Source organism: Nannobrachium achirus (assembly GCF_963921795.1).
Source record: "Nannobrachium achirus genome assembly, chromosome: 23".
Taxonomy (NCBI): Eukaryota; Metazoa; Chordata; class Actinopteri; order Myctophiformes; family Myctophidae; genus Nannobrachium; species Nannobrachium achirus.
The window spans coordinates 5,522,784-5,535,158 of NC_137830.1; the positions used below are offsets into that span (position 1 = coordinate 5,522,784).

Sequence of the window (12,375 nt, forward strand, 5' to 3'; positions counted from 1 at the left end):
GGTGATTTTGATACTTTTTTATGTTGTATATGGCCATTTCCGTTTTAAAACGGCCATTTTGAATTTAGAAAATGTCAGAAATGGATTCAGCATTCTCAATAACCCGCAAAACCACTCCAATATTGTTCAAATCAGCCAATCAGTTTTTGACATTATCCATTATTATGGGGGATTATGCTAAATAAATCGAATTATGCAAATTATGAAAATTGCTCAACATATGCAAATTAGCATCCGGCAGTTTCTAAATGCTGGGAACCCATACTCAACATTTCTAACATAAAACCTTGGTGTACTCAATATGCCAGGGTTCAGATTCTGGCAAGTGGACTATTTACTTCTATTCCACTAGATCTCAGATCCAAATATTGTACTTTTACTCCACTACATTTATTTGAAAACTTTAGTTACTAGTTACTTTGCAGATATCAATTATAATATTATAAAACATATACATAACGCACTTTAGCCTTATTTTATAGCCTTGGCTATTTTTGGAGCGGTGAAAGCGCTCCCAATGAACAGGTATGTCTGTGGGTATGTCTCTGGGTGGCTGGCTGGCCGTGTCCGTAGTCTGGCAATACCTTGAGTGGCCACACACAAAACACTAGTTAAAGGAGGGGCGCTGTTTTGTGCAGGCCAGGCACACTCACCACTCACTCACAGGCACAGTTTACACTCACTCACTCACTCACTCACATAGGGTACAGCTGCTCAAATTCACCGCTCCACTTCGAACGGAGGTTTGATTTTTTTAAAACATTTTGTACTTTTACTTTTGGTACGCACTTTAGCCTTATTTTATAGCCTTGGCTATTTTTTTAAAACATTTTGTACTTGTACTTGTGAGTACTTTTTCCACCCCTGCTTTTTAGTTACTGAGCTTCTTGTAAAAGACGGCTGCGACGCACAGGTTAACGACGCACACGAAGGCCAAAACGCCTACAGCGGCACTGAGCCCGGCGGACGAGTCCTTGTGTGTTGTTTTAGGCTTTCCTGCAGTGATGAGGTTCTCTTGGGTGACGATCTCCGGGGAGGTGATGGTGTGCAGGTGCGAGAGGTCATCGTCCTCCTCCTCCTGCGCGCTTCTCCTTCTCCTGCCGTTGGTTGTTGTTGTTGTTGATGTTGTTGTTGTTGTTGGTCTGTTGATGCATTCCGTGAAGATCGGGCAGGTGCTGATCTCGCACAGCCGGGTGATGCAGTGCAGGTAGTAGGTGGACATGATCTCGTTCTGCTGCTCCATGAAGCGGAAGGCCGGGAAGGAGAAGCGGGCACTCTGGCTGACGCCGTTCTGGATCACGGTGGTCAGCTGGTCGTGGGCGCCGCAGGGCATGAGCAGGTTGAAGAAGCTGGAGTTGCTGGGGAGCGGCGAGACGGAGGCGTAGCAGCGGTCCAGCAGTACGTTGTACTGACCCGTCAGGTCGGTGGCCTTCACCTCCACGAAGATCCTGGTCCTTTTTTTGGAGGATTATTTTATTAGACAACACTGCGTGAAAAACATTGAATATGGGACGTTTTTTCTAGGGTAAATCCTCTCATACTTATCCCTCATACCCATGTTTATAGGCCAGCCAGCCAGACCCCCCCCCCCCCCCCCCTTCTAGATTTTCACACCATCAGTCCCCACAACCCCCCTCCTCTCTTTGTTGTGGGGAGGGGGTAGTAGTACTGCAAGGACTGATGGTGTGAAAATCTGAAAGGGGGGGGGGGGGGGGGGGGGGCCGGCTGGCCAGGGGAATAAATGCAAATGATCCTCTCAGAGATGATACTAGCAAGACACCTCAGGGTGACTTGCAACCTCATGGTGACATCTGGCCAGTGATGTATATGGAACCAGTTACTCATATATGGAGACCCCTTCATGATAATTATGTTATGTCAAAAAAGGGGGGGGTGAGTGTGGTGGGTCATAGACCGTCGCACAGTGTGATGAGACGCAGCCCCAGCCTGAAGCCTCAAAAGTCTATTATCTGCTCTCATCCCATATAGGGATGTCCCTTTGGAGTGATGGTTAAGATATTGGACTTTCCCGCGGGAGACCCGGGTTCAAAGCCGGGTCTGGAGGTTCGGATCACCTCCGTTACACATATATGTCCTTAATATTGATAACATAATATCCTTAATAATGTCCTTAATATTGACAATATAGGAATCTCCATATATGGGCATAAAACGTATGTTAATTAGTAATGCCAAGCAGGGCCTTGGTGAGTTAGGGCCTTGGTTTGATGCCTGTGGCTCTCCATAAATGGGCATAATGGGGTACCCTAACATTTATGACATCAGAAATCTCCATGTATGGGCATAAAAGGTTTGTTTCTTTTTCTGGGAATGACCATATATGGACTTTTATACCCTGAGAAATCTCGTAGCTTGTCTGACTGTCATTACAGGAAGTGATGTCACGGGACATCCTTTTTATGCCCATATATGAGTCATTCTGTACCACATCACTGTGTCTCACTGACATCACACTGACATCACTTCCTGTACAGAGAGACAGACAGACAGACAGACAGACAGACAGACAGACAGACAGAGAGACAGACAGACAGACAGACAGACAGACAGACAGACAGACAGACAGACAGACAGACAGTCACGCTACAAGGTTTTTCAGGGTATAATGCGACCTTCGGTCGCAATAATCATGGGTATGCGGGATAAGTATGTGGGGATTTACCCTAGAAAAACCTTCCCATATTCAATGTTTTTCACGCAGTGCAAAAATGGAGAACAGTACAAGTATAGTCAATACAATAGAAATGTATTACAGTACAAGTACAGTTAAACACCCTGCCTAAAAGGAACACCCCAAATAAGTCCTTTTATGATATTTGTTTTTACGTTGGAAGCCCTCTGTATTTAATTCATGGACATAACAAATAGCAAGCAAAGAAAACATTCAATAATATTTTATTTTGTCTTAGGAATGCAACAAATACAAAAAATATTATTGAACTCAAGTCTCCACGGCATGAGTAATCAATAGAAAAAAGGTCATCTTGCGAGGGAACTACTCCTTTAAGCCAAAAGATAGCAGATCTACAAGCTCACAACGCCTCGCAGCGCGAGGCGTTGTGAGCTTGTAGATCGGCTATTAGATTGGCTATTTTTGGCAAAGAGCTTTGGTGTGGTGAGGGGAAATAGAGCAGACTAAGTACAAAGTGAAAGGTCAAGCGGTGCCATAGTTTTGTAACGATGACAATGATGACATCACACCGTTGTACTTTACAATTCAAACCCCAAAATCAATCCTCCAGTTCTAGGCAACACAGAAGAGGGGGAACTTTTTTTTTTTATATTTCCACACAACTCCTCTAAGGTATATTAATGACATAGTTAAATATTGAAAATGGGTGGTCTTCCCCTTTAAGTATTGACGGTTCAAGTGGTTAAATATCTGAAAACACAAATTGACATAAATCCAAAAATATACTGATGATTGTGCTGTCAAAAGACAAAACGACATGGAATCTATGAACAGGTTCTGGGGGGTCCCTGCTTTATCTCTCTCTCAACTTAGGGGTCCTTCTTGACCTGAAAACTCTGAAGACCCCTGCTGTAGAAGGAGAATTTACCTCAGCTCGATGCCGTCCTGTGGCATCAACAGGGGCCTCTCGTACTGCTTGTCGCTGAACAGCTCCAGATGCAGGGTGCTGACGAAGCTGCCGTTCTTGTCCCTCAGCGCGATGGATGAGGCCGACACGTCGATCTGGTTGTTGATCAGGTAATCTAAGGGGTAGGCGCAGGAGTAGTAGTACTTCAGCTCTGGTCTGTAGGTGACTGTCCCCGTGGTGGGATCAGAGGCTCGCACGACGCCGCTGACGTTGACGGTCCTTTTGATGTTGCTGGAGAGGGTCATGCTGATGTTGGACAAGTGTCTGGATGTTGGAGAAGAGAACACGCCCGTGCTGGCGGCGCTTCTTCTTCTTCTTCCTACCCCTGCATTGCTGCTGTGATGGTGTGTCACCATCACTCCGCCGTTGCTGATGGTCCTGAAGATGCTGCCACAGGCGTGGGTAAAGTTCAAGGGGAAGCTGAAACGCACCACGGGTGGAAATACGGACGTGTCCAGGGTTCCCCTGCAGCCTGGGTCCGTGTTGTTGTTCAGGATCATCTGTGACGCGTTGTAGCCGGCGTAGTAGATGCCACAGGCTTGGCACTCCAGAATGATGTAGGCGGAGCCGCATGTCACCTCGATGTCAGTGCTTTTTGGAGGCCTCCAGAATTCATGTTCTCCGGAATGATATGATCTCATGGAAGGATTAATGCCTTCCATGAATCGCCTTAAACAATTTCTAGCCGTTACAGTCGTATCATCAACAGGAGGGAAACTATGACTGCTACCTATGACGGTAGCGACGATTAAAAAAAAGTGCAAATTCATCTTGGCGATCTATAAGCAGTGGTCCGCTCCGGTGTCTGGAATCTCTGGATAGCTTGTGTTAGTCGGCTCTGATGGCAAAGGCAGGTTGATGCTGGTTGATGGGTTCAGGAGTCTTTTATAGTTCTGTCTCTTTCACTGCGATTGGCTCAAAACAAGGTCGAAGCACCCAGCTATATGTTACATAATTGCATGTATTTTAAGGAGAAGGGTGCCAGCGTGGAATCACACCCTCGGTGCAACAACCTGAGATCCGAAGCATATTGTTTTCAGAAACTGGAGCAAAATAAAGATACTATCTATGAAGTACAGTAAACCATATCTGCCTAAAGATCCCATTCAAATCCTCCGGATAGGGAACATTTGTAAATGACTAGGATCATGATTAGGATCATCTGTATAGTGGATATTGAGCCAACATTGATTATATAAGGATTATATCATATGTATTATATAGTCATTATATAATTATAATTATATATTATATTATATAATAGTTCTTGCATTCGCTTTGTTTTTGTTTTTTTCCATTTCCCATGCGTTCATCAACACTAGAGAAGAGAAGAGACGACAAATTAAATCTAAACTATTTGGAAATTCATCTGTGTTTGGCACTAGGAAATGGTTATGACATTACTGTACAGAGTTTAGAATAAGGTATTATGCAGTCAATTACTTGGACGCATTTCTAACCTCAGTGTCTTCACCCATTTGGAACGCAAATCTGAGTCACTTTAGATTTGAACCACTTTAACCATTATTTTATGCTTTAACTATTAAAAAATAGCAGATATACACATGTATCGTTATACCCCTATTCACAATTTTTCTGAAATCGTGAATAGGGGTGTAACGATACATTTTAACAATACATCGTTAACGATATGTTACATGGACGATATTGGTTCATTCATGGTGATACGATACGATTCAATGATTAATTAAAATCAATATAGTAACTATTTAGCAAAGAAATGAAATCTGTGTAAAATGTGTAAAAAATCGATTATTATGGAAGCAAACTCAGAGATTATCTAGCAAATACATGGACATTATATTTCAACACATATGGACAAACCCACCTTGACATGAACACAGAGATTACACACATTTATCAATAGACCAAGAGTAGCTATATGGAATGGAAAGGTAATTAGACCCCTCTTTTTCTTTTTCCCTCTTAAAATTACCAAATATATATAAGGCACAAATACTTAGTTTCCATACGATCAATTATTTGCATTGCAAACCGATTCGATACCGATTACCACATTTTAAAACAATACGATACGACACAAAGCCAAAACGGTACGATATTTTGCTTTTGCAAACAATATAGTAGAATAGATCATTGCTAATTAAAATCCATGTTTCGATTCAGTTACTTTATCGTTACATCCCTAATCGTGAAACTTTGTGCAAGTCTTTGAATATTTTCCACTCGATTCTATAAATGTCTTCTAAATCCTCCTCCTAACTCAGTGGTTCTCAAACCTTTTCATGTCAAGGACCCCCAGAATTTTATAGTCATGTCTCTTTCACTACGATTGGCTCAAAACAAGGTCGGAAGCACCCAGCTATATTTTAAACAATGGCATTGTGTTATAAGGAGAAGGGTGCCACGCGTGCCAGCGTGGAATCATACCCTCTTGGGCAACGGTTACACACCTATTCAGAAACACCTCTATTCAAAAGATTGACTTCCAGATTGACTTCCATTATTCTAAATAGAGCATATTGTCTTCAGAAACTGGAACAAAATAAAGATACTATCTCTGACCTGGGTCATAGACAGGCTGAGATCTCATGAAGTAATTTAACATGAAGTACAGTAAACCATATCTGCCAAAAGATCAAATTCAAATCCTCCGGAATAGAGAACATTCAGAAATGATCCAATAAGGATCATCTGTACCAGACATTGACCCAATGACATTGATTATCTAATGGAAAAAAACCAAAGCGAATGCAAGAACTATTTCTTGCATTCGCTTTGTTTTTTTCCATTTCCCATGCGTTCATCAACACTAGAGAAGAGAAGACAGATTAAATCTAAACTATTTGGAAATTCAACCGTGTTTGGCATTAGGAAATGGTTATGACATTACTGTACAGAGAGTTTAGAATAAGGTCAATTACTTGTACACATTTCTAACCTCAGTGTCTTCACCCATTTGGAACGCAAATCTGAGTCACTTTAGATTTGAACCACTTTAACCTTTATTTTATGCTTTAACTATTAAAAAATAGCAGATATACAAGCTCACAGCGTGGCATCGAGTGTCGTGCTGCGAGCTTGTAGATCTGCTATTTTTGAGCAACTCTATTTGTGCAAGTCTTTCAATAGTTTTACCTGATTCTATAAATGTCTTCTAAATACTCCTTCTAACTCAGTGGTTCTCAAACCTTTTCATGTCAAGGACCCCCAGAATTACATGTATTTGGCCACAGACCCCCATCTCAAAACATCTTGTTCCAGGGACCCCCTCAGAAGCAAATATTTGAGTTACAAATGTTCACTTTTAAAAAAGATATATTCAAAGATTAAAAAAATGCTTGTAGATCTGCTATTTTTCAATAATTAAAGCGTTAAATAATTCATGCTCTGATGTCACTGTGATGTCAGGGGAACCATTCTACCAGAATGGGTTTGCCGCTCTGACATCACGCGCTGGCTTCACTTTGATGTCATTCTAACAGAATCCCTTTTATGCCCATATATGGAGTTCCCTGATGTCAGCAATATTAATGATGCCCTGTTAGAGAGACCCCTGTAATGCCAAGGGGAACAAATCCCTTTTATGCCCATATATGGAGATCCCTGATGTCCACATCACCTTGTCGCCCTTAGGCGTCTTACTAGTTATTTTGGAGGTCGCGGCCGGAAAAGGTTGCGCTGCTGCTTCCTTCCTTGCCCGGCACCAACAACTCTCCCCAAAGCCACAACTGTTGTTCCGTTGGTTTTCAAAGGATTAACGTGTTTATGTAAACATGTGCATCGGGTCCCTCCGGGGGCGGAGTGGAGCATTGCACGGGGAGAAGGCGGTTTAACTGTAACAATAAACGTGTTTATGTGAACGTGTGCATTGGGTCCCTCCAGAGACGGAGCGGCGCTTTGCATTGGGAGAAGGCGGTTTAACTGTAACAATTAAATTAAAGTATTTATTTATGTAAACGTGTGCATTGGGTCCCTCCGGAGGCAGAGTGGGGCATTGCATGGGGAAAAGGCAGTTTGGCAGTAACTGTAAAATGTGTCAGTTTGCAAATAATAACAACAGCATCATGTCTGTTCTCACCCCTCTCTCTCTCTCTCTCTCTCTCTCTCTCTCTCTCTCTCTCTCTCTCTCCCCCCCCCCCCCATCATGATCAGGAGTGTTGTTGTGAATGGCTTGTTATTAATGGGGGGCCCCGCTCGGTGCGAGGGGGCTTCCGTGTCTCTGTGGCGGTGGCTCCTGCGCGCTCGGGCCAACAACATGCACAACAAAAGGCATGTGAGGGATCATTACCCCCCCCCCCCCCTCCGGACCCCCGAGGAGGGGGGGCCCCGCCGCTTTAATCACGTTTGCATAATGAAGGCAGCTGCTGTGAATCACCGCTTGTCCGTAATGTCTGGCAATGCCGCGCTAACGTGGCTTTAATGTTGGCTTTTGTCCCCCTCTGTGTGTGCGTGTGTGCGTGCGTGCGTGCGTGCGTGCGTGCGTGCGTGCGTGCGTGCGTGCGTGCGTGCGTGCGTGTGTGTTTGCGTTTGCTTGCGTGGATGGCAGTGCGACAGAGAGCGTGCGTTTGTGTCAGTATCGAAAAATATATGACGACGAATGTTTGTCGACTCGACAACCCTTTTTCATTGACAAAAAATACATTCAAACAAAGCTATGTCGTCTACAATTATTACAAATAAAAGCTAAACTAAAATGTTATGCAGGGACTATGTGGAGAAGAGATCCAGTAGAACTAAAACACGAGTAATGTTATATAGGAACCCGGGCTCTTATTTGTCTCAAGAGTAGCGGGCACCAGGCTCTTATTGGAAGCAGGCCAGTATAAGAGACAAGGCTTTTATTCCTATTTCTCAAAAATATCAGAATGAATAAATCAACATTGTGTGTCAGTTTGAACCCAGTAAAATTTACTGGTCCATTTATTTGAAAATACTGTATGAATAAAATAAAAAATAAAACAGTGCAAAAATTGTTCAATCACAATACTGGTTCTGAGGTACCAGGTAAACATTAGCACCATACCAAATATGGGATTTACTGCATATACAGTAGCTTATATAACAGAAATAAAATATATTGCCTAAGGTACCAGGTAAACATTAGCACCATACCAAATATGGGTTTTACTGCACATACAGTAGCCTATATAACAGAAATAAAATATATTGCCTATGGTAAATACCATAATAACAAACAGTGCAACAGTGGTCAATTTAACAAAATAACTGGGCAACTGAGGTAGACCACAATACAATGCCCTTCTATATAGTGCACATTCAAGGCCTAACAGGTCAATGAATTAAAGCTGCAAAAATATAAACAATATACAGGCCTACAGGCATGGTATTAAACGTCAAAACAGTGATCACTTTATAGGCACGACAGACAGAAGGAGCGAGGAGGAGGAGAGAGGGGGGCGAGAGAGAGAGAGAGAGAGAGAGAGAGAGAGAGAGAGAGAGAGAGAGAGAGAGAGAGAGAGAGAGAGAGGTGGGGCAAAGATAGATAGAGCGAGGCAGACATAAGGCGAGAGAGAGAGTGAGCAAAATCTGAGCCGCGAACCACACTGGCCGACCATCAATACAGCAGAAGCAGCTCACTGTGAAAACAAATAAATAACGGTAGGCTACATCAGTGAAGTTAATAATTACCGCTATTAAAGTTAACAAAACTGCAACAGGTTGTAAAGTGAAATCACCTTACCTTAATGCTGGAGTTGGCTCCACATCACTCACTATCCTCCTCCAGTTCACCATCCTCCCCGCTAGCATTGTCCTTATCGCCTTCATCATCCATTATAACAAGCTCGTTGTTTAACAGCTGTTCATCCTCCTCTTCCTCGGCGGCACGGCTGTTGGTCTCCTGTCGCTGTCGGGCCAGCATCTCTCGTCCTGCTGCGCACGGCTCTCCCTCTCTGAAGCAGAGGATGCGGTCGTCTTCACTCCCGTCAGGGTTCACAGTATGTCCACAAACTTTGAACGACTTTATGATGAGCTCTTTATCCAGCTTGTCCCATGCTTTAAGCACCCAGTCCACAAGTAGACGGCGGGCGGGGGCTTTTGGGTTACCTCCGCTCGTGTATTGCTTGTCAACGTCTCCAGCCATCCACTGGTCGTAGGACTCATGCAGACTGGCATTGAAGGGCTGATTCCACATCACATCGGGTGCTTGGATGTATTTCGTGCAGCCTCCGGGAGCGGCCTGCAGCTCATTCTTCTGCTTTTTCCAGTATCGTATCTGTCTCGAATCAACGTTAAAGTGTTTTGCTGCCTTCTCCCCGGAATACTCCGCTGCATAACGCAAAACCTCCTCTTTAAACTTAATGTCAAACTTTCTTTTCTTCTTGTTAGTACTAGTACTAGGGGTAGCCATGCTCACTGCTTATCTGTTGTGTTGTTGTATGGTTTCGCGCGTGTGTTCTGTTCCATTTACGGAAGTATGCAGGTGGAACGTCTCGCGGTTTCTCATAGTAAGCAGCGCTGAGACGTAAAAAAAAAGAGGAAAAAAGGAGGCTCTTATTGGAGCGTCGGCTCTTAATTACTTGTTTCAATTGCGCACCCGGAAATTAAAGCAGGTCCGGTTCTTTATTAAATATAGGATATTATTAGAGCATTTACGGTATGTTTGTTTGCGCTCCGGTGTTGTGCTCTGAAAATAGCAGATCAACAAGCTCGTAGATCTGCTATTTTCTGCATGAAACCAAGTGTAAAACCAGGCATTACGGCACCATCAAGGCACCGCCAAAATATACATATATTTGTCAACTAAATCAACTGTACATTTAGTTCAGTCAACTAAATGTATGACAGACAGACAACTCTAGATCTTGTCATTATGCTGCCACAGATGAGTCTCCTTCTGGTCCTTGTTCTGCTCAGTGGTGGTCCCCCGTCCCCATGGTGGTTCCCCCCCCCCACCCCTTCTCATCTCCAACGCTAAGATTTGTATCTTAATGAGCATCTCAATTGTATCTTTGAGGTCGCAACACACAGGGTTAATCAGGCCCTGCTGGGTCTTGGCCATTTCAAAATAGCCAATCTACAAGCTCACAATGCATCACATTGCGACACATTGTGAGCTTGTTGAGCCGCTATTTTCCTCAAGATTTTGAAACATTTGATACATTTCAAAACTTACTTTATTACAATGAAACAAGGTGAGCCGAGTGCTTCAGAGTTTAGCATGTGTGGTATCTCCAGTCTTGTCGTGTTTGAGGTGCTAGAAGTTAATATAGGATCAAATCAGCTAGGGGTCCCATCGGGAAGTTCTTCTCGCACACTCAGAGCCAAGGAACACAGTTAAAAAGCCTTTATTGGACAACTAGGGCTATTACATATTAAAACAATAAAAAGACAATAAAGCCGACCGGTTTCGACACAAAAGGTGTCTTCTTCAGGGCGTGGCTATAAGAGGATGGCACCTCTTATACCTCCTTGTGGCCAAGGGAACCAATCATAACAGGTACATATACATCTCATCAGGCTCAGTGTAAGCAATCTAACTCATATACATAGTAAATATTGTGTCTTTACATTCATATCGCCCACCTATACCAACAATTTAGACATGACAAATTACATAACTCATACTTTCAATATGTAAAAAAACAAATAAATCACCTTTACAGAAATGGTTTAAAATCAATTTCTTCATTTAGACCAGGGTATACCATGGCGTCAAAAGTAAATATCCAGTATGTTTCTCTCTGCAGTAACCTTACTTTATTACATTTTGATAGCAATACTTTCATACTTTTACTCAAGTACATTTTGAACACAGAGACTTTCACTATTTCTACATATTGATACTTTTACATAAATAAAACATGCAAGTACTTTTTTTCCCATCACTGGTCTTCAGATCCTCATGGTTGTACCGACGCCAACAAACCATACGTGACCTCCTCTTCTTCGTTGTGCCTTGTCTTTCCGCAGCTGTCGATCTTAATGAAGTGACAGTCATTTAAAGTTGTTCCATGTAACTTTTTTTATAAAACAAATCTTAAAATTGTCCTAACTGTTAAATCGCTAAAGTTTTAGAACACCCACTCCGTGAATTTCAGCCTGTAAAGCCTTCTCTATATATGTAAACTGCGATCCTTGCCGGGGACCGGATCTCGCGCCAAAATTGCGTCATCACACTACCGGCCAATCACAGCGAGGGTTATACAACTGCCGGCCAATCACAGCGCATCTTGAAGTGGGGTCGCTATGGCAGCCATATTTGTTGTCGCCCGTTTGTACCATCCCTTCTCTAGGTAATTTCGCCTACCAGGCAGGGTGAAGGAGTCCGTATCTCTGGAATTACTGAACGCACAGGAACAAGGGACCCCTCAAAAGATAGATCTCAGCGAGGTGGAGGCAGACGCGGGGGTCTGAAGGTACGAAAAACGGCCGAAAGACGCGGACGCGACCGCGGTTTGCTATAGGGCTAATGACCACTAGTTGGGCATCTTACACAGTATAGCTTTAAGTTTGGATGTAGCCCTTTCTTTGTACTCGCCAGAAAACGTGTCGCACTTAACATGAATTAAAGCCCGCTTAAAGCCCTCTTAAGCTCATCAGAGGCCCGCGAACGAACCGCCGTCGTGGTGCACTTATAGAGACGCTCTCCTGTTTGTTTCTTTCTCTTTTATCAGTCGAGTTGGACGGAAGCCAGAGGGGAATTTATCAGGTTTTTAACCCATTCAGAGCTGGAATTATTTTATACTTTAGATATAAAAAAAAAAAGCTCGGCGTGAGTGTATGAGTGCATCGGTGCCAAATGACATGA

At 43.2% G+C, this 12,375-nt stretch overlaps 1 protein-coding gene across 1 annotated transcript; it reads right to left on the reverse strand.

Moving 5' to 3' along the window:
• Positions 1-871: 871 nt before the first annotated feature.
• On the reverse strand, positions 872-4,282 carry LOC308308509 (zona pellucida-like domain-containing protein 1; the record flags this gene model as incomplete). The annotated part of the gene is made up of 2 exons (XM_080753922.1): positions 872-1,454; positions 3,582-4,282. The coding sequence occupies 2 exons, from the start codon at positions 4,280-4,282 to the stop codon at positions 872-874; spliced, it is 1,284 nt and encodes a 427-aa protein (XP_080610048.1).
• Between the last annotated feature and the right edge of the window lie 8,093 nt (positions 4,283-12,375).